The sequence below is a fragment of the Rana temporaria genome, chromosome 6 (assembly GCF_905171775.1).
Source record: "Rana temporaria chromosome 6, aRanTem1.1, whole genome shotgun sequence".
Taxonomy (NCBI): domain Eukaryota; kingdom Metazoa; phylum Chordata; class Amphibia; order Anura; family Ranidae; genus Rana; species Rana temporaria.
The window spans coordinates 155130021-155152301 of NC_053494.1; the positions used below are offsets into that span (position 1 = coordinate 155130021).

Consider the following 22281-nt stretch of genomic DNA (forward strand, 5'->3'; position numbering starts at 1 on the left):
AAGAAAGTTCTTGCTATAGTTTGGTGAAAATTATGTCAGTGAATAATTACAATATAAATACAGGGACGTGACAGCTCACATAACATGTTTACAGGCTGCTTTAGCATTATGGGAATTAAAAGGGATGCACTAATTTGGTTCTGTCAGGACCCCATGTGTTTATTTTCTGGGTCCCAGATTTTGGACCCTAAACATTGTTTCTGATAAAACTCAGAACTTAAAGTAATGTGATGTCAAAAGTTGAGTGTGGACCCAAACTCAGTTGGTGTCCACCTTTTGACTAGTGCAATCCACATGTGGGCTTGTTTGAACAAAAACAGATTAAAAAGGGCCTATCCCAGGCAAAGCAGGGGTTCTGTGTACAAGGGCCATCTTAAGGTGCCTTTACCTAATTTCTCTGCACTCAATAACTGCCATAGCCAGTACTGCTAGGTATTGGGAAACATGTTACACTCCCGATACCTCAAAAAGTGATGTCTGTGAAGCCCAAGCACTGCAACATGAGAAGGATTTTGAGAATTGATATGGGGGTGAAAGGTTGGTCATTATTAGATGAGTCCTAGGCAGTGTGGTGTGGCTAGGGAGTATAGCCCCTTAGGAAATAAAGGGGCCATGACATACATGGAGAGGAACTACCCAGGACTGTGTTGGGGATGGGACTACTGAATTTTAGAATTGCACACAATCCTGCTCTAAAGGCTTGTTCACACAAGAAGGTGCGTCCGAGTGCGAATGCTTCTTTTTTTGCATGTTCCCGCGTGTTGCATTTCTTAATAGGCAACTCCTGAAACAGGCAAAAAAAGGTGCTGGCATGATATTTAAATCGCACCTCACCAAAATGCATAGTGCTGTGGTACCATGCATTTTAGTGTGCGCTAATGTACATGCAATTGCTGGATGTGTGGGGGTGTCATTAAGAATTAATAACACCAGACACATCTGCAAAAAGCACCATATTTTTGTGCAAGGCAGGAAAACATGCAATTTTACACACGTTACTGCGCTGCACTGCACCTGGTGTGAAAAAGCCCTCAAATGTAGTTTGTAAGGCAGAGTTAGGTGGTCTGTAGGTTGTAAATCCTAGCACAAATCCCCCTCCTAAATCTCCCTCCTAGCACAAATTCCCCTTCACCCAGCACAACATTTCCTATCCCACTACATCCCTCTCATCATTGTAGTAGTAGTGACTGCAGCAGGGAGGAGGGGAGAGCCTGGAGGAGGTGCAGGCTGTGCTCTGTCCTTCCTGACTGTATACAGCAGATAGAACAGAACTCTTAGATCAGGACTATACAGAGTTTGATTGATATAAGGAAAGACGGGATGGACAGCCGCACTCCAAAAAAAACCATAAGGTTGTCTTTATTGTAAAAAATTGATAAAAATGCACTACAAAACAAGCAGAACACAGGGAAAACTTCCTATGCGTTTCACACTCCAATTAGTGCTTATTCATGGTGCCATGACTAAGCACTAATTGGATTGTGAAACACGTAGGCTGTTTTCCCTGTGTTTTGCTTGTTTTGTAGTGCATTTTTTTATCCATTTTTTACAATAAAGACAACCTTATGTTTTTTTTGGAGTGGGCTATCCATCCCGTCTTTCCTTATATGAATTGCTTTGTGCATTGCCAGCACCCTTGATTTCCTGAACTTCTGCTGATTTTCCCAACACACCCACCTGAAGCGGTTACTCCCTTTCCATACAGAGTTTGATTATTGTCCCCACCCACAGTTTCTACTGCCGGGACATAAGCAGCCTGGAGAGGCAGATCATGAAACGGTTCTTCTGTTAACTTCTGTGTACAGAGAGGAGGGAGAGAGCATATCTCGCACCTCCTCTAGGTTCTCTCCTCCTTTATGCTGTTATCTGTACTCTTGCCGGCAAAATTAAAAGCTGTGCAAGCCACCTGACCTGTCCTTAGCAACCAATGACTGAGAAGGGGGGGGGGGGTCATGTGAACTTGTGAAAACGCTCTGGCTGCACTCCCTGAATGTAAGTCTGGGAAGCATAGTAGAGCAGATGGAAGGGTTCAGGTTTTACAGGATCTCAGGTGAACAGTTTCTGGACCTGTTCAATGTATTCACATATTCCATTGTGCTACATTTATGTACACTAATATGTTTATGAAAAAGAGGATTTAATACTAATTTAGGTCAGCTTATATCTCCCTCAATTTGAGGCAAAGCATGCGTTGAGCAGCTTAATATGTAAATGGTTCTTGATACCTAACATTGTTAGATAATATACCCCTCTCATATGCCATTTTCTGCATAACCTATTGTTGCTTGGCTTTCTATACAATTTGTGGAAGGAAAAGCAGTTTGGAATGCAGAAGCTATATAAATGAATTTCAAGAAAAAAAGAAATTCACAAACATTTTGATGTGGGCCTGTAAACACAAAACCATTATTTTATCTTTTAATTGCAGCTGCGATGTAAACACAATGGAGGTTGCCATTTTCTATGCTAAACTAATATTACTGAAAATGCAGCTTATCAATTACCGATTCACTCTTTGTTTACGCTGTTAGCTCCCAAGTCTCCATTTACATACAGTGCCTCGGGCACTGCTGGAAGAAACAGCCAGCAAAATGATGCCAGACTGATTTCAAAATGCCAAATGGTAGAAATGTTAATGCAGTTTGACAGGTGTGCTTTAAGAAAACTTTATACACTATTATCTGAATTATTAACAGTTATTGCATTCTGTAAATGTGTGGGCGTTTTCAGAATAATTCAGTATATAGCTTAGTGTTTTTTTACAAACCAAAATTTCCTTTTTCTCACAATGTGTTAAGAAACCTTGTTTTACCCATTATTTCCCAGCATTCCCCAACCTCTTTAGATCTGACTTAAAGTGATTGGTTGTATAGGTTCGTTTAAAAAAAAATAACAAACATGTCATATTTACCTCCACTGTGCAGTTCGTTTTGCACAGAGTGGCTCCGATCCTGCTAGTCTGGGGTCCCACAGCGGCTCTCGCGGCTCCTCCCCGCAATAGCTAACCCCCTCTGGGAAGCTCTCTCCCAAGAGGGTAACCTTGCGGGCGCGCTCCCGTCTCATACACTCCTTGTCCATAGACATAGAGTGTATGACTCGTCCTGCGTCATTGGATTTTGATTGACGGGAGCCAATGGCTGCGCTGTTATCAATCTATCCAAACAACTCAGAGATTCCGTGGAGAAGAGGACGCCGTGGAGGCACAGAGCAGGTGAACGGTCTCAGGTAAGTAAAATGGGGGGGTTGGGGGGCCCGTGACAGCCAGGTGTTTTTTCATCGTAAAGCATAGGATGCATTAAGGTGAAAAAACACAAACCTTTACAACCCCTTTAAACAGTATATGTTTACCGTGTATCAGATTAAAAACACTTAAAAAGTTATAAGATATTTCATCCAAAACAGAATAATCCATGTTAGCAATAGATGTTGTGGTGATCACCGGTCGTTCCGGACCATTACTTGGCTTTTGGTTTTGGTGATAAAACTCTGTTAGGAAAGATGATATGCCATCTTTACAAAATGCCATTATTCATGTACTTTGTAGAAAACAATATGTGGTTCACAACTACATCTCCTAGAGTGTAAACTGCAAAGAATTGGGATTTCAAGTGTCACTGTTGTAAAAATCCTATTGTGAGCTTGAGTGAGCCTAGGTTCACATATGTGCGATCTCAGACATCGCATGTGATTCGCACCCACACCGCAGATGCCGATCACATGCGATGTCTGTGCAGTGCGAGTTCAACCATAGAACTGCTGAGTAGCAAGGACTTTTTTCCCCGCACTAGAATCGGATCGCATGTGATCTGATTCATGTGCGAGTTCACAGTTCGCACTGTGATCTGTGAACCAATCGGGGGGTGTCATTAACAATGTATTGACACCCGCAGTGGTTTGCAGAGGGCAGTGTGAACTGCCTGTGAGACAGATGCGATGCAGGAATCGGTGCTGTAATCGCGCTGGTTCCCGCATCGCATATATGTGAACCCAGGCTAAAACATTCTGAAGGCAGCAGTAGAATGATGAAACAGGACCTTTAGGGCCCATTTATATTTGTGCATTATGGTAACTTTAACCAGAACTTTAATGCACATGCTGTACTTTGCAGTGTGCTGCATTTAAGAAAAGGGTCTTGTCTGGTTTTTGCCGTGTGTTGGCAGCTTGTTCCATAAGCAGCAAATAGTGAACAATAAACGTTCTTTCCCTGAGTGGCTTTGCTCACTCCTCCACTGTATCTATGGTGGGAACCATGGTTTTTCACCTAGGCTGGACTTTAAACATGCCTTCTTCTCTTCATCCCAATTTCATGGGGTGTGCGGGAATTAGTAGTTCAAGCACCACAATACATTACATTGTTGATCTCTGGTTTTGATATACTTTAAGTGACAGTTAATGCTCCCCAAACTGGAGCTGGATAATAATTTAAAGGCCTCGACAAAGCTGACTGAAAGCTTTGCATATACTTTTGTAGAAGCTTGCTGTACACACCGACTTGATAAAAGCTGAATCCCATATTTGCTCTATAGACCATCTCTTGTTGAGATTTAACCATTTGCTGGCCTTTTCTTTTTCTTTTTTTACTAGAGCTACAAAGATTTTTAGCAGCTTATAAAAGCCCTTACAATTGATCGCAAAATAGATGAAACAAATGGCTCCTTATAGAGTGAGCTACACAATTAGCATGCCAGGTGCTGCCACCATAGACATGAGATGGTTACTCAGTTGGGCATTATGAACAGTTTTCTCATAGCTTTAGTCAACTTAAAGCATCCAAGTCCCTCACTATCTGAAACCTACAGTATCTATCAAATGTACATCATCAAGTTACATTATAAATAAGAATTTGAATTACATTCCTATTGTGTTCATAAAAATCTTGTGTTACATTCCTGAGATCCTTAGATACATGTACATACTTACAAAGGCCACAGTGCATTTTCGATCTTTAAATAAACATCTTTAGAACATATTACAGGTTCTGCACCTTGGCAAAATCCCAATAAATAGTCTCTAAAATAACCAGTTCTGTTTGGTAAAGCTATCCTAAGTTCCATTTCTTTTCCGAAACTTATGGAGATTAAATTTAGCTATCAGTCCTGATATATTTTTATTGTTCTTCTCTTTTATCTTGTGTTAAAAAACTCCAACTTTCCTTCCTGTCTGTGTCTGTTTCTAGCATCTTGTATTTTCTTTTGAAGAAGCCGATCTGAAAAGTAGATAAAAACAAGGTGTTATATAATATATAATATAATGGCAGGCAGACAACATTATTAAAAAAAATGCTTTCATTCAATTACACAGTGCTAAGGAAGATAGGATGTATGTTAACAGCAGTTATATACATCTGTCAACAAGAAATCAAAGTGAGAGAAGGTGCTAAACCGCAGTCAGATAACACATTTGACAACTCCATTTTAAAATGATGTAGCATATGTTATTTCTAAACATGCTTTGAATTATTTTCCATATTTTTAGGAAAGGCCCAGTCCCTTTATATATTTATTAACCATAATGTTAACAGAACAGTGTCCCTTTCACTTAATTGTCATAGAGATGTTTTAAAGTAAGGCAATCGCAAACTTGGGAAATTAAAACCCTGAAATAGTGAAACATGTCTAAGCAGAGGTGACCTTTGGTGAAAAGCATGTGCAAAAGTGATTGGTAAATCCAGACTTTAGGAACAGTCAATATTATATATCAATTTGGACTTTTCCTCGAAAAGCGTTCTAACTTCCCTCAGTGTACCTTTTTGTAAGACCACCCATCACATTAACCACTTAAGACCCGGTCCTTTAGGCAGGTAAAGGACCTGGCCAGTTTTTGCAATTCGGCACTGCGTTGCTTTAACTGACAATTGCGTGGTCATGCGACGTGGCTCCCAAACAAAATTGGCGTCCTTTTTTTCCCACAAATAGAGCTTTCTTTTGGTGGTATTTGATCACCTCTGCGGTTTTTTATTTTTTGCGCTATAAACAAAAATAGAGCGACAATTTTGAAAAACAAAACAATATTTTTTACTTTTTGCTATAATAAATATCCACAAAAAATATATAATTTTTTTTTTCTCAGTTTAGGCCGATACGTATTCTTCTACCTATTTTTGGTAAAAAAAACGCAAAATTTATAGCGTTTACAAAATGGGAGATCGTTTTATTGCATTTTTATTAATATTTTTTTTTTACTACTTTTACTACTAATGGCGGCGGTCAGCGTTTTTCGTGACCGCGACATTATGGCGGACACATCGGACAATTTTGACACATATTTGGGACCATTGTCATTTTCACAGCAAAAAATGCTATAAAAATGCATTGTTTACTGTGAAAATGACAATTGCAGTTTGGGAGTAAACCATTAGGGGGCGCTGAAGGGGTTAAGTGTGACCTCATATGTGTTTCTAACTGTAGGGGGGCGGGGCTGGACGTGTGACGTCATTGATCGTGTTTCCCTATAACAGGGAACAGACGATCAATGACAGCGCCACAGTGAAGAACAGGGAAGCTGTGTTTACACACAGCTCTCCTCGTTTTTCAGCTCCGGAGGACCGATCGCGGGACACCGGCGGCGATCAGGTCCACGGGTCCCGCGGCCACGGAGCTTCGGATCGGGTCGCGTGCACGCAACCCCACGGCTGGGCTTAAAGGGAAACGTATAGCTACGTGGATGTGCCCAGCCGTGCCAATCTGCCGACGTATATGTCCTTAAGTGGTTAAAGGCCCAACAGGGGGCCTAGGAAAAGGTGGGAAGGGTGAGGTAAGGTTGTATTTTACAAGAGTTTCAGATCTGGCTGTTACTCAAGTTGTCTTTTAGCTCTAGATCCACTGATCATTATGATATACACCTTCCTCTCCTTATGCATTTTCCATCATGTTCAATTTGATTTGCTCAGGTTCGTGACATGTCATCAATTAATGTTAAAGCGGGAGTTCACCCATGTATTAAATTTTTTTTTTCCTCCCCTTAGATTCCTGCTCGTTCGGTCTAGGGGAATCGGCTATTTGTATTAAAATATGAGCAGTACTTACCCGTTTTCGAGCTGCATCTTCTTCCGTCGCTTCCGGGTATGGGTCTTCGGGAGCGGGCGTTCCTTCTTGATTGACAGTCTTCCAAGAGGCTTCCGACGGTCGCATCCATCGCGTCACTCGTAGCCGAAAGAAGCCGAACGTCGGTGCGGCTCTATACTGCGCCTGCGCACCGACGTTCGGCTTCTTTCGGAAAATCGTGACGCGATGGATGCGACCGTCGGAAGCCTCTCGGAAGACTGTCAATCAAGAAGGAACGCCCAGTCCCGCAGCCCATACCCGGAAGCGACGGAGAGGATGCATCTCGTAAACGGGTAAGTACTGCACATATTTTAAAACAAATAGCCGATTCCCCTAGAGAAAACGAGCAGGAATCTAAGGGGAAAAAGTGCCCTCTAAGGGTGAACCCCCGCTTTAAGTTTTTAATTCCTCATGTCTCTGTATAGATTGTAATTATAATAGTAAATGGGTGAAACCATATTTGCTCTTAACTAATATTCTCCCCTAGCCTATCAATAAATAAACACATAACTTATCCAAATAGTCCTTCAGGTGAACCTTTGTCTATGCTAAGGACATCCAAGTAATCTATCAAGCAGTTAATGAGCTTCAAAACAAATCCTCTCTGATCTCTCTAGCTGCAGTCATGTTGAGCAATTCATTCATCCAAAGTACATAGAAGAACTAAAGTAATTCAAGTTTTTCCCTGAGTGGCTTGGCTCCCCTACCAGAGCTTATGTTCTTTGTTTACAGTAATTGGAAGGCTGCAAAAAAAATGCAAAAGTGCAGAGAAAAACAAATTCAGTGCTTCTGCTGTGCAGGTCAGTGAGGGCCCATTTTAAGCTTATTCGCTCCTTGTTAAGAATGTGTAAATATTTGAATATTGATAGCTGGCAAATTTTTTCTTTAAACAGAGAACCCTAATCAGATTCCCTAATATGCAGCGGTCCGCATTTTCAAACCTATATAAGATAAGAATACAACAGTGAAAATTTGAAACCACATGTAACTAGAAATGTTTAAATCGTTAAAATTAAATAGTGGGAAATGTTAAAATAAATGTGTTTTCCTTTAAAAGTTATTTTCAGCCAAAATGGAATATGTAACATTAAATGATAGCATACAACACACTCATTCTCATGCAAGAAAAAACATGATTATCCAGTTAGCCGGTGATTTAATGCCATTGCATAAAGCACACTTCTACCTGTTTCAATATAGACACCTGACTTTAAGCAATGGCTTTGGTGGATTCAAACTGAGGAACTACATTACCCTTGAATTGAGTTTAAAACATGAAAACAAATACTAACTTTTTGTTGCTCAGCAAAAAAAAAGCTACTAACAAACCTTAAATGATAAAACAGCAAATCATGAGCTTTAACCTTTTAAAGGATACACTTATCCTTATACAAGTAAGAATGGGCAAAATCTAGGATCAGGAGAAGTTGAAAGCTCAATAAAAACTTTTATGCGGCATACACACGATCAGAATTTCCGACAACAAAACCGTGGATTTTTTTCCAATGTTGGCTCAAACTTGTGTTGCATACACACGGTCACACAAATGTTGTCTGAAATTCCGAGCGTCAAAAACACAGTGATGTACAACACTATGATGAGCCAAGAAAAATTAAGTTCAATAATTCCAAGCATAGGATTTTTGTGTGTCAAAATTGCATGCAGAAATTGAGAACCAGCTCTTAAACATTTGTGGTCGGAAATTCCGACAGCAAATTTCCGATGGAGCATACACACGGTCGGAATATCTGACCAAAACATTTGTTGTCGGAAATTCCAACAAATTGTGGACTTATTAAGCAGATTTTTTAGTGCCAAATTTAATCTTCCAAAGATTTTAAACTTCAAAACTTCATTCCCTTTAAAGCCGAACATACACTATAGCCAGTAATACATGGATCAGAACTCAGGTCATTCAGCAGGGACTGGTCGAATTTCAAACCATGTATGGCCCCTGTGGTTGTACAGAAGTCGATTTACTAATCGACTTCTGTATAATCACTAGGATTGGATTTTCCCCACTAGATCAGCACTGCAGGGTCTAGGCCACAACACTGATCAGTGTGATCTGATGGCGGGGAACTCTCTCACTGTCAGAATACAATGACACAGCAGGGAGGATTCCCTCATCCACATGGAATGTGTTGATGAAGGAATTGGGTCCATTTTTTTTGTACAGTTGAACCTCGGATTACGAGCATGATCCGTTCCAGGAGTATGCTCGTAATCCAAAGTACTCGCATCTCAAAGCAAGTTTTCCCATTGAAGTCAATGTAAACAAAAATAATTTGTTCCGCATTGACTTCAATGGGATGCAATACCGAATGCGGCCAGAGGTGGGGGGCACCAGAGAGCGACGAAAACGTCCGAAAAGGCCCGAGGACACTTTGGTTCTTTTCTTGCGCCACCGTACCTCAGGCCAAATGAGATACTGCAGGCCTATTTAGCTTGAATTATGCTCATCACTCGCAAACCGAGTGAGAATTTTTTTTAAAAAAGTGCTCGCAAATCAAAACGCTCTCAAACCAAGGTTCCACTGTACAACCTGCTGGTTGAACAAAGACAACTGAACAATCTAAGTGCATCCTAAGCAAATCTGTTACGTGGGTTGCCCTGTCCAATCGGATGCAGCTGTTTGGATATCCTGAAAACTGTTACAAGCACAGTAGGGGATTTGTCCATCTGTGGTATATACAGTAGCATGCTGGATGACCAGCTTAACTCTTAGCAACCAAGTGAGGTAAACTTTCATCAATAAAGTCCAACATAATTAAAGGGGATTTCTGATGTATCAATATTGCATTTTTGCTCATATAGAATAATGGTTAAAATTGCAAAATGTGATGTATAGTCATTGTATTGTGTTTAATATAATAATGAAAAAAAGGATTTCTATAGACATATAGAGGATAACATAAAGTATAACTAAAGGCAAAACTTTTTTGTTTGTTTTGGATGGAGTGGAGAGGGATTAAAATGTTTGCCAGTTGGTAATGCTGTCTGTGCCCTCTCTCTATTTGTCCTGTTTACTATTATCATTGAAATTTAGTTCAGTAAAGTAAAAGAAAATCCAACATTTTGGGTTGTCCCAAAAAAGTAATAGAGGGGAAATCTTCCAATGGGTGACCTTGGGGTCCCCAACGAATTCCCTTAATTTGCATAGATTTCCTCTCGCTTCCTGTTTGGCTATGGGACAGGGCGTGAAGGAAAATCTCCACAATAGGACACAGATGGCGAAAAAAAAACTGTCAGGACTTAAAACCCCTATTACGCTATCCACAATTTCACTTTTTAAATATAAATACCCCTGTAATACACAAGCTTAATGTAGTCTAGTAAAGTTAGTCTGTAAACTAAGGTCCGTTTTGTTAGGTTGTTAGAGCATTTAGTTAGTTTATAATCTAGAAATAGACAGTGGCCATCTTAAGTGTGGGCATCATGAAGCCAGACTGTATGACTTTCAGGATTTCAGCCTTGCAGATCTCGCACATGCTCATTAATAGCTCTGTAATAGGTTTCAGTCAGGTTTCCATAGCAACGGGAGTGTCAGAGGAAGTTGCCGCCCCTTCTCTATGCAAATAGGCCATTTGCAAGGACTACTGGGATACATGATGCCTATCCCAGAAACCCTTGCAAATAGCCTTGTGACTTAATAGCCTAGGCTAATAAGGAGGAGGAAGTAATGAAGGACTACAAAATAAAGGTATTTACAAGCAACAAAATAAATAAAAATTGTCCATTATGAACACTATGAGATTAGGGCATGCAGCACAGACAAACATAAAAAAATTAGTGGAACTCCACTTTAATTGTGTTTAAAATTAAAATTTACCTTCCATAAGATATAAGTCATTAGTGAAAACAAAAGAAGTCCAAATACTAAGCTGATTCCGATGATTGTATATATAACGCGACTTCTTGGTTTCTGATTATGCACTGCTTCTAATAGGACCTGAAAGTATAAGAATAAAGATGTTTAAACAAACTGTTCACATGCAGCTATCAGGGCAGATGCACATGTTTTCAAGCTTCACCACAAATTTGAAAGCTCCCTATTTAAAAAAAGATTTTTGTACTTACCTTTTTCTTGTTTTTTGAGAGACACAGGAATTCAGAAACAGTTGGGTTATACTGCTGCCTAGAGGGGGTTGAGACATTGCCCATCAGAAAAATTTGTAAGCCAGTCCCCATATAACCCATCCTCTTCCCAGCATACCTCAATATTGTAAACAAGCAGTACATATGGCCAGAAAAAAAAATGCTAAGGAACTGCACCTGTGTCCCTTAATGGACTTGAAGAAGATGATTTTACGGTAAGTACAAAAATCCTATTTTCTCCATCGTCCTTCAAGGGACACAGGAATTGAGAAACATTTGGGATGTCCAAAAGCAGTCCAACTAGTGATTGGGCAACAACCAATGACAGGCTCAAATGGATTTGGAACCATCTGCATTAAAATTGTCTCAAGGTCCAACATCCAAATCAATATTGAATGCCCCTCCCAAGACAAGGGTACTGTTACAACCAAAAGGGGAGCCCCGTGGATCATCCTGGTGTTCCAGAGCAGGACAGAAAATCACTTCCGAGTGTAAACTCTTACTTGAAGGAAAAACCAATAGAACTGTAGGACCAACCAAAATTCCACCAAAAAACAAGTGGAGAAAAACACCACCTGAATAGGAAGAAACTGGACCAAACAACGAGGTGTGGTCAACAGGAAATAAATGCACTGGGCCAATCTCCAGAAAACAGGTCCCAAATGAGACATTTGGAAAAACTAAACAAGTCCAAAAAACAAAAACAGCTGGTAAATGGCACAAGTCTAGCATTCCTAACCCTGAAATTCACGGAAAGTAATCTCTGATAAGGAAGAGGTTGCCTAACAGACAACCAATCATGCAAGAAGATGCAATTGTGTGCAAAAGCCCTCAGAGCATTAATAACCCTAATGGGGTTACCTGGTTCACCTGAAGGAGAGGTTAGGGTGTGCAAGTGAAACCCGCACAAAGGATAGGCTGCGAGGAAAGTATACCTAGACCCAGACTGGTGTACAAGAACATCAAAATCAGAATGATGAGAAGGACTCTACTTAACCAAACACTTGAGGGTACTCCCGGGATTGATAGACCCACTGCAATCTGCAGTGGCACGTGATGTCACTGCAGCCCAGCCAGTCAAACAGCTGTAGAGCACAAACACAGAAGGAATACTGGGTGAAGATGGAAGTGCTGGGGGCAGTGAAGGCCCTGTTTGAAATGTAAGTTTGTCATAATTCGCTAGTAGGTGATGTATACAAGCACATTATGGCATAAACCTGCAGGGGGCCCATTTGAAAAAAAAGACACATTGGGGGTCTTTTATAAATATGGAAACAATAAGCGCAAACAACTAATATGAGCACAAAAGGATTGCAAGCTGAACACTAATAGGTAATCACTACAATCAGTATACAAAAACAGTACGTGCAGCGCAAAAGTGAAAATATAAGATAAATGTCCGTTCATCAAATATAAGTCCCAATAGTGAAACAGAACAAGATCCCTCGTGGGAAAAGCATGAGTGAATCCTCTGCTGATAAGTGTGAGATAGAATCCTCCACCACAAACACAAATGTGCTTACCAGAAAGGGTGGACCTCTCTGTTAGGAAAAGGTCATGTAAGCGTGTATCCACCAAGGAATGATGAAAGTGGCCAATGCAGCTGGAGTGCCTCCGATCAAATGATCTGGATATCCAGGGCTGACCTTTGATGTCAGTACTCTCCGTTGTGCAGTGATGAGTGTTATCACAATGGAGCCCGAATGGTCCAGAAAAGATGAAGGAGACAGACTAAGGCCTTGTACACACGGTCGGACCAAACCGATGTGACTGGTCCGTCGGACCGTTTTCATCGGTTCACCTCTGAAGTGGCCGTACGGCCTGATATGTGTACACACCGTCAGTCCAAAATCCGATCGGGTCAGAACGTGGTGACATCAAACACACGACGTGCTGAATAAAACGAAGTTTAATGCTTCCAAGCATGCGTCGACTTGATTCTGAGCATGCGGGTTTTGAACCGATGCTTTTCTGTACTAACCATCGGTTTGGTCCGATGGGGCAGCAGTCCATCGGTTCGGTTTTGAAGCATGTTTTAAAATTTTGGACCGAAGGAAAACAGACCGATGGCCTATACACACGGTCGGTTTGGTCCGATGAAACGGAACTTCGGTTCATTCTCATCGGTTTGGTCCGACCGTGTGTACAAGGCCTAAGTGTACTCCACAAGTTTATTGAGTAAAAAAGGGGGGCATGTAAAACTCAGTGCAAAGTGCACGGGAATAAAATAGCCCAAAAATTGTGGAGCTGGATAGAACGATCCGGCTAATGTTACACCTTTTGATGAGCGAGGGTCACTTAAGTGATTTGGTAATTGGTTGCAGGACACAATGAATGAAGGGGTTTTACCGCCCTCCAAACCAAAAATAAACAAGCCCTTACTGTCCTGAGCCCCCCTATAACCCTGCTTTCACACTGATCCGAGTGCAGTGCACTTGTGTGGCTTTCCTGCGGGTTTGCTGTGCTTTACTATAGACCTCTATTACATCTTGCAGGTGTGGTACACTTTCTGAAAACACACCAAAAATCCTGCATTGGGGAGTTTTGGTGTGCTTTCAGAAAGTGTACCAAACCCACAGGGTATAATAGAAGTCCTTGGCTCAGTGCAGCTAACCTGCAGAAAAGCTGCAACTGCACTGCACCTGCGGATCAGTGTGAAAGCAGTAGAATAACTCATTTTTAGAAGTGCTAATATGCTGGCATCACTCTACAGGCTGCTAGAAAGTTCCCAGATAAAGTGCACTTGGTATCACCCTGCTTGGTACCACAGAGGAAAAAAATTGTTTACAGGGTTTCTGCTCAATCTGATGCCAGTGCCAGCTTAATGCACTCTGATATTCTGGGATGGGGGGTTGGCAACCAGCATGGGCATGCACCTCCCTGGTTGAGGTCGTGGGCCACATCAGAGTGCTCTCTGGGCCACGGGTTGAGCACCCCTGCATTACATATTGCATAGACAAGAAGATACAGCTCTTGTGTGAGTGGATTTTCTATTTTATCTTTTAAATAGCTAAGTGGATAATAATCAAACAGAGAAATCAATGTTTCCCTGCTTGTTGGTCAGTTATCTACAAATTAGTTTAGCCACCTGCCAACCGCCATCCGCATATATACTGTGGCAAGGCGGCTCGGATACGCAAACCACGGGCCGACTTACAGGTACGTCCATGCATGTGGTAGTGTGTAATTTAATCTGAACAGTATAATTCCCATATCTGAGAAGCTACTGATGTACTTTGCAAATAATTGATTTGTCATTGTGAAACAATGTTCAGCACTGCCTAACAATATCTGATCTGTGCAAATGATGGGACTGGTTTGTGGCGATAGGATACACAGAGGGCACCCGGTTTGGTGTGTCTACCTTTTATGCTGAGCATGCTAGCAGGGACATATATTGCTGGTGCCAACTTGTAGCCTTATTACACCATTATGGTAGCCCTCTCTCTGGACTATATTTCAGGGACTGGGAGAGAGGGGAGCTAAGGGAGTGCTTTACATTAAAATGTTTAAAGGCAACTCATATTAAATTGTTTTCATTCTGATTGCATTTAGTGCATGGGTATTCTCAATGACGCCATGTGTGCTAAAATATCAAAGGGGCAGAACAAAAATATTTAATGGAACCCTACAAATTGTTCAGTACCAAGTCAGGAGCATCCAGAAGTACACCATGTGCTGAGCAGACTGCCACAAACAAGAGATAGAATGGGCTTGCTGAAAATACAGGGGCAGATCCACAGAGCAAGTACGCCGGCGTATCTACTGATACGCCGGCGTACTTTCAAATTTCCTGCGACGTATCTTTAGTTTGAATCCTCAAACCAAGATACGACGGCATCTGGGTTCGATCCGACAGGAACGCAGATGCAATACTTCGGCGTCCGCTGGGTGGAGTTTGCGTCGTCGTTTTCCGCGTCGGGTATGCAAATGAGCTTTTTCCGACGATCCACGAATGTACGCGCGGCCGTCGCATTCTCTTAAGTCGTCTCTAGTCAGCTTTTTCCGGCGTATAGTTAAAGCTGTTATTATGTGGCGTATAGATAGACTTGCCATGTTAAAGTATGGCCGTCGTTCCTGCGTCAAAATTTTTTTTAATTTTTTTTGCGTAAGTCGTCTGTGAATAGGGATGGACGTAAGTCACGTCTAAGTTAAAAAAATTACGTCGTTGCGACGTCATTTAGCGCAATGCACGGCGGGAAATTTCGGGACGACGCATGCGCAGTTCATTCGGCGCGGGGACGCGCTTCATTTAAATGAAACCCGCCCAATTTCAAATCCGCCGACAGAAATACACTACGCCGCCGTAACTTACGGCGCAAACTCGCTGAGGATTCGAAAATGCGCCAGGTAAGGTACAGCGGGGTAGTGTATCTCTGATACGCTGCGCCGTTCTACATCTATGTGGATCTGGCCCACAATCTCTATGCTCTTCCCTAAATGGTTCTGAATTATAAAAGTCCGCAAAAAAAATAAAAAATTCTCACATGTCCAGATTGTTGCTGATGAAGGTTGATAACTCTTCGGTTCTCTCCAAATGTCACGGCTGCTGTTGTCATAAATTGCAGAAAAGAAGAAATCTCCTAAAATGTGCCAAAATCAACATATTGTAAGTTGTTTCTAAATAAAAACTATAGTAAACATTACATTGAAAACACTTTTTTTTTATGAAATGCATTTGATGTCTTTAAATTATATTTGTATTAACAGTACAATCTGACTTCAGAACATTGTCTTAACACTGTCAGATAACCCATCCTCACTGCCACAGTAAATCCTGCTCACGGCTTTAATAAATTCCAACTACCTCCCACCTGAATAGCCTTTATCAATGTACTCAGCCTGCGCCTTCAGTTATATTGTCACTTCTAATCTAATATACTTATTTTTTACAGCAGACTATATATTACAAATATAAGCCATACAGGTTTTTTTTCAAATAGACACATACAAAAGCATGCACAAAAATGTAATATTGTAAGTAATAACATCACCATGTTTGTCAGATGCTATTCATTTGGCAATGCAAAAAAAACGGATATGTGGCGCACGATCCAGCAGAGCAACCAGTGAATAAACTGAGGTATATAAAATTCTAATACTAGAGTCCAATAATAAAAGTGTCCATGAAAGTCCTGGATCAATGGAATATGGTACAAGTGGCTGTGGGGAACACTTAGCGGCAGCACTTTAAAGCAGAAGCATTGCTCTGAAACGATCAAAAAGAAAAGACAGAGTGCGCCAATCTGAGTGCAGTAAGCCCAAATTTAATAGCTGGAGTAAAATAAATATACATATACAAAGTGCCTACTCACAAACAGGAAGTAGAAAAGAGACCAGAATGGGGAGATGTAGGCGATCAGCAAATGGATATGTGCCTGGAGTCCTGCAGTAGTCTTGGCTGGCGGGCATCCAGAGTGTAAGCTGTAGCAAATCGTTGGAGATCGGTGTCAGGGAACAGGAACACCGGAGAGCCACAGAGGATGCGGCGTGCACTTCACCGTGGAGCGCAGCGTGCCGTCGTCGCGCCGGAAGTGACGTGCAGGTCCGTGCCGGCCAATAGGATTACGCGTTTCACAGCGTCAGCTGTTTCATCAGATCCATCCATTCATGGATCTGATGAAACAGATGACGCTGTGAAACGCGTAATCCTATTGGCCGGCACGGACCTGCACGTCACTTCCGGCGCGACGACGGCACGCTGCGCTCCACGGTGAAGCACACGCCGCATCCTCTGTGGCTCTCCGGTGTTCCTGTTCCCTGACACCGATCTCCAACGATTTGCTACAGCTTACACTCTGGATGCCCGCCATCCAAGACTACTGCAGGACTCCAGGCACATATCCATTTGCTGATCGCCTACATCTCCCCATTCTGGTCTCTTTTCTACTTCCTGTTTGTGAGTAGGCACTTTGTATATGTATATTTATTTTACTCCAGCTATTAAATTTGGGCTTACTGCACTCAGATTGGCGCACTCTGTCTTTTCTTTTTTATTCATTTGGCAATGCCTCCCAAATAAAGCAGACATCACTAAATGGTGGACCGCGGTCTGGGTCTGGACTGTCCCACCTGGAACCGCTGCATTTGTGGCATTTAGGATTCACTTTTTTCCCTTAGCCGCCACTAGGTGTGTTGTCTTTGCAGCGCTGACATCGGAAGAGCAGCACAGCCCTGCATTCTAGCAACCATCAAAGTAAACTTCCTTTACTGACTTTTGCCTATAATAAGGCTTACCTATAGGTTGTGTAAATATCTCCTAAACATGCACCGATTACGAGATATTTACATTGCATGCAGCCAGGGAAATCACTGGCGCATGCTCTCTGAAGGAACGGCCACCCGTGCCGTTCCTTAAGAACCCTGTTCGGTGAACAATGACTCCCGCGTGCATGCATGACGTCATCGCGGCTCCGGCCAGTCACAGAGTCGGAGCCTGCAAACCCAGAAGCAAGACGAGTGAAGATGGGAGCCCCTGCAGCACTGACATTGAGGCGCTGGAACACTTTGTCGTAAGGCAAGTTTCACATAATGTGCTAGTATGCAATGCATACTAGAACATTATGACTTTACCTTGCAGGGGGGGGGGGATTACTTTCAGCGGTATACAACCACTTTAAATGGGCCAGTGCCTGACCTCTGCCCATCTCTGTGCTACACTTTTGATGTCAGCTGCTTCCGATGTCACCTGCTGTGCCTCCTGCCCTCTGCCATGTGCAACATAGGACAGGGGAAGATGGCTCTATTACTGTTATATAGAAATGTGAAGGGGGGTGCTATAAAGGGGGTGAAGACGGTTATGTGAAGGGGAGTGATAAAAAAATGAGTGAGGACAGAAATGTAAAGAGGGGGGTGCAATAAAATGGGTGGAGGTAAGGGCAGCTATGTGAAGAGGGTGCTATAAAGGGGGTGAGCACAGGAATGTGAAGGGCGTACTATAAGGGGGGTGAGAACTGGCTGGAAGAAAATTGTACAGACTAGACCTTTGTGAATTTTAATTCATTACCCCTGAAATAAAGCATCACATTTTACACTTCTACCTACCATTTCTAGAAGAGCGTGATTTGTTTCCACCTTTACTTCCACAATTGCTTCATGTTCAACTTCCATGTCTCCAAATGGGCATGCAATATGTATGCAAGAGGGATCTTCTCTATAGCAGTACTATAAAATGGGCAAAGACTTATAAATGTCACAATCCAACACTTTCTTATTGTATTGATCTAACGCTAATTGAAAATACTAACAGCTTTCTTTAGTAAAGCCAAAAAACTAGGAGTAAGTGCAAACAACAAGAACCAGTCTGTAGTAGTAAAGTAATTATTACTCTCTGAAGTGATCAAAATTGAAAATATAGTTTACCATCATGGGTTACTGCACTTTGTACAATATGTAAGTGCTCTTATGAAGGCCTTACTGAATGTTTCTGTAGTATTATTATATTCCGGTAAAAAAACATACAACTCCTGGCTTTCTTCTTGCAAATAATCTGTCACATTGTATACATTCATGTAAATATGAGTGAGTTTTAAAAAAAACACAAAATACAAAAGTTGGTAAATCAATACTTACCAAAAGCCTTTTCCCAGATCTTGAAAAGAAGTCAATGAACTCATTAAATATTGTTTTGTTGGTAGGTGGTATGTCACAGACCTTTGTATCAGTATGATAATAGCAGCTTCCCGTAGTAGTCTAAAAATAACAAACAATACTTGTGTACTTTTTATAATGTTATGACTGAATACACAAATTCTAAGGAAGCAGGTTTTGCCCTGGAAAGAGCAGTAACAGGCATTGTACCCCATAGAAATCATAAAAAAAACATGAAAAATTTCTCACGCTGAAAGCTTATGGTGGCTGTAGACAGCAAGATACCTCCCTGAGGACAATGGCTGGAGAGATATCTGTTTGTGCTTGTATGAATCACTAGAGTGGTGGGATGTGTATGATAACTGGCCAGTAGAGACACCATTCCTCTGGTCCACAGTACAGGAATTACCAAGGCTGGATAATTTCCACATAAGATAGTGAGCACATTCTACAACCAGAGGACACCTTCACCACCTAGGTGATCAGAAACTGCCTCATAACCAGGAACATGAAATTACCAATATTGTCGGCCCACTCAGTGGGTTGAAGGAAAAAAACTGATGGCTTTGGTCTGAGCCACTTTACTAACAATGCAAAATTAGTATAGTGATCTCCCCGGCTAAGCTGTTGTGTTCTAGCAGGAGGACGCCCCCCCCCCCCCCCCCCCCGCCAGAACACTCCGATCAGCTCTCTCTGCCATTTTCTGAGAACGCTGATTGGGACTCGGTCGGCAGCCTCTGTCACACAGACCGACATACACACAGGCCAAATGTTGGACAGTTTTTATTTGAACCGGCTGATGTCTCCCGATATTCGGCCCTTGTTCACCAAGTTTTAAGCTGGCTACAATCATTAACATCTGATTGAACAATCTCCCTTACATCTACCAACAACTGTGTAGTGTGAGGGCCTACTTAAACAATGAATTCATTGTAAATTCAAAACAGTAGTGCTTGTAGCTTGCGTTAATTTAAGTGTTTATGGGAATGTGCTTTTGCCATCAGTTTGAGACCCTCCAAATTTACTGACAGGTATATCTGACCTGCAGTTAATTGATTCTGAACTGTATTAGACCTGTTTTGAGTTGCAGCAAAAAAATACTTGCCCATCATATAATATAGGAGCCCTAAAGCCAAGAAAGATTCAGTGGAGTTACTTTATTACATTAAACCTGATGATTAAGTACAAGCCTAAACACTTGGCACTTATATGGCTGGTGCATACAACACACACATTTTTCATGCATTGTTTTCTATAATGATATATATAACTTACTTTAACATCCAAAATCTGAAATAACTTGATGTCACTTGGAGCAAACGTGTTGGGTAACCTAATCTCAAATACAGCATTTGGAACGAGACTTGGTCCAACATTGATCACCTAAATAAGAAAAACAAGAGAATGTTGTTTTCTAGCGAAAGTATTAAAACCAAACCTGGCAAAGGGCAATTATTTGTTTTCTTTATTTATAAAGGAAAATCTTGTACATTAAATAATATGGTACAATGAGTCTAGACAAAAAAAAATTCTTCACAAAGTTGAAAAAGTAACAAATCCACAATCTAAGAGGTAAGTAAACAAAAGACACAAGGGAGCAGGCAAGGGGTTTTGGGCAATTAGGGTCAGTTATATGGCAATACGTTGGGGTAGGGATGGTGGGTTTTGAATGACTGTTCAAAAATTGGTAGAGACTAGTCAATGGAGAGAATTCCCGAAAATGGGGCTAATTCAGAGAAATTCTGTAGCCATGTAGGGGAGTGGAGAAGGCATAAGTAGCTCAGCAGAGAAGTAGAAATTTCAGCTCGTGAGCAAGGTTAGAAAAATACACTGGGGCTAATTTTGTAAAGCCCTTTGAAGACAACGAAACTTCTGATTGGAAGCCAATGACATCAAGGCAGCATAAATTAGCTTTTAGGTATTACTTACTTCTCAATGAAGATTTTAAATCATTTTGAGGACAGATGTAAGCCACACATACTGATTACATACTGATTACCAGCAAAGGTTGTTTACGATCTATCCATAATCTCAGCATCTATGGACTAATTCTGACTCACCAGACAATTACCTACCAAGAAAATGTTTGCATGGGATGGAAATTATGGGACTGTATTGTGTGTGCAATTTACTTACAGATAATGGGCTAATTCAAACAGGTTTGTGTCCGCTGATAATGATTTTAGTGTGTTTGTGAAAATATTGTTTTGATATATTTGGGGGGAGCCAGGGGGGCCCTGTCAGGTAGGCTGTACGGGGCCCTGTGATTTCTAACAGCAGCCCTGTCTATGGCACATGCATATTTAAATCATAATTAAAAGAAACATCTACTGTATATGGTACAAACTTTGAACGTATAGTCTATTTTTTCCTTGATGCATATGATCTTCTCATCATCTGGTGGGCCGTAGACAAATGATACCGGAGATGCCGAGCTAAAGTAACAAAGAAAACTGGTTGGTCTGAATTCATGAATAAGTGACAGCATTCCTAATAAGTAAAACTGTTGCAAGAGCTACATGCCTATATTAAGTTTAATAAGACACGTGGCTACTCATTAAAATGAGAAGAAAAGTGGCTAAACCTTAAACTGCTTAGAGGGTTCTTTTGACCCTTTGTAGCAGGCGCTACAACCAACCTGAAACAGCCGCTGCTTTCACACTGGAGCGTTGTGCTAGCAGGACAGTAAAAAAAAGTCCTGCTAGCCACATCTTTGGAGCGGTGAGGGTGCGGTGTGTATACCCCTCCTCCACCGCTCCTGCCCATTGAAATCAATGGGGCACCGTGGCTATACCGCCGGCAAAGCTCCTATGCAGAGTGGTTTTTAACCCTTCCTCGGCCGCTAGCGGGGGTAAAAACCGCCCGTTAGTGGCCGAATAGTGCCACAAAATTTGAGGTAAAGCAACGCTAAAAATAGCCGTGCTTTACCACTGACGCATCTACTGCCCCAGTGTGAAAGGGGCTTAACTGTAGGAGCTGCAAGAATGTGGAATTCCCTTCCACAGGCGGTGGACTCAGCGGGGAGCATTGATAGATTTTTTTTTAAAACTATTAGATAAGCACCTGAACGACTGCAACATACAGGGATATACAATGTAATACTGACATAAATTCACACACATAGTTTGGACTTGATGGACTTGTGTCTTTTTTCAACCTCACCTACTATGCAACTAATACTGTGTAGTAATTGTAATGCATAGTATTTACATATAGAAATGATAAAGGATATATGTATAGTACAGTAAAACCTTGGCTTGAGAGTAACTTGGTTTGAGAGCGTTTTGCAAGACAAGCAACATTTTTTTTAATACATTTTGACTTGATATACAAGCGATGTCTTGATATACAAGTAGCGTCATGTCACAACTGAGTATAAAAGAGAAGAGAGGTGCCTCTAAGTGTAGCAACATTTAATGAACGTACAACATTTAGCAACATATTGCTACACTTATAGGTACCTTTCTTCTCTTTTATACTCTGTAGCTCCTGCTGGATTTTGCTTCTAATCCCCTTGTGGAGGCTTCCATTTTGGGATAGACATTTTTTG

At 41.5% G+C, this 22281-nt stretch overlaps 1 protein-coding gene across 1 annotated transcript in view; it reads right to left on the minus strand.

Moving 5' to 3' along the window:
- Positions 1-4561: 4561 nt before the first annotated feature.
- ITGA4 (integrin subunit alpha 4) overlaps positions 4562-22281 on the minus strand; it is a 204179-nt gene continuing 186459 nt past the window's right edge. Inside the window, exons 22-28 of the mRNA XM_040357643.1 lie at positions 21079-21166; positions 20007-20114; positions 18714-18833; positions 18186-18305; positions 15629-15724; positions 10876-10995; positions 4562-5206 (exon numbers count right to left, since the gene is read on the minus strand). Coding sequence (XP_040213577.1) covers positions 5108-5206; positions 10876-10995; positions 15629-15724; positions 18186-18305; positions 18714-18833; positions 20007-20114; positions 21079-21166 — 751 coding nt within the window. The 3' untranslated portion in view covers positions 4562-5107. The remainder of the gene's footprint in view (positions 5207-10875; positions 10996-15628; positions 15725-18185; positions 18306-18713; positions 18834-20006; positions 20115-21078; positions 21167-22281) is intronic.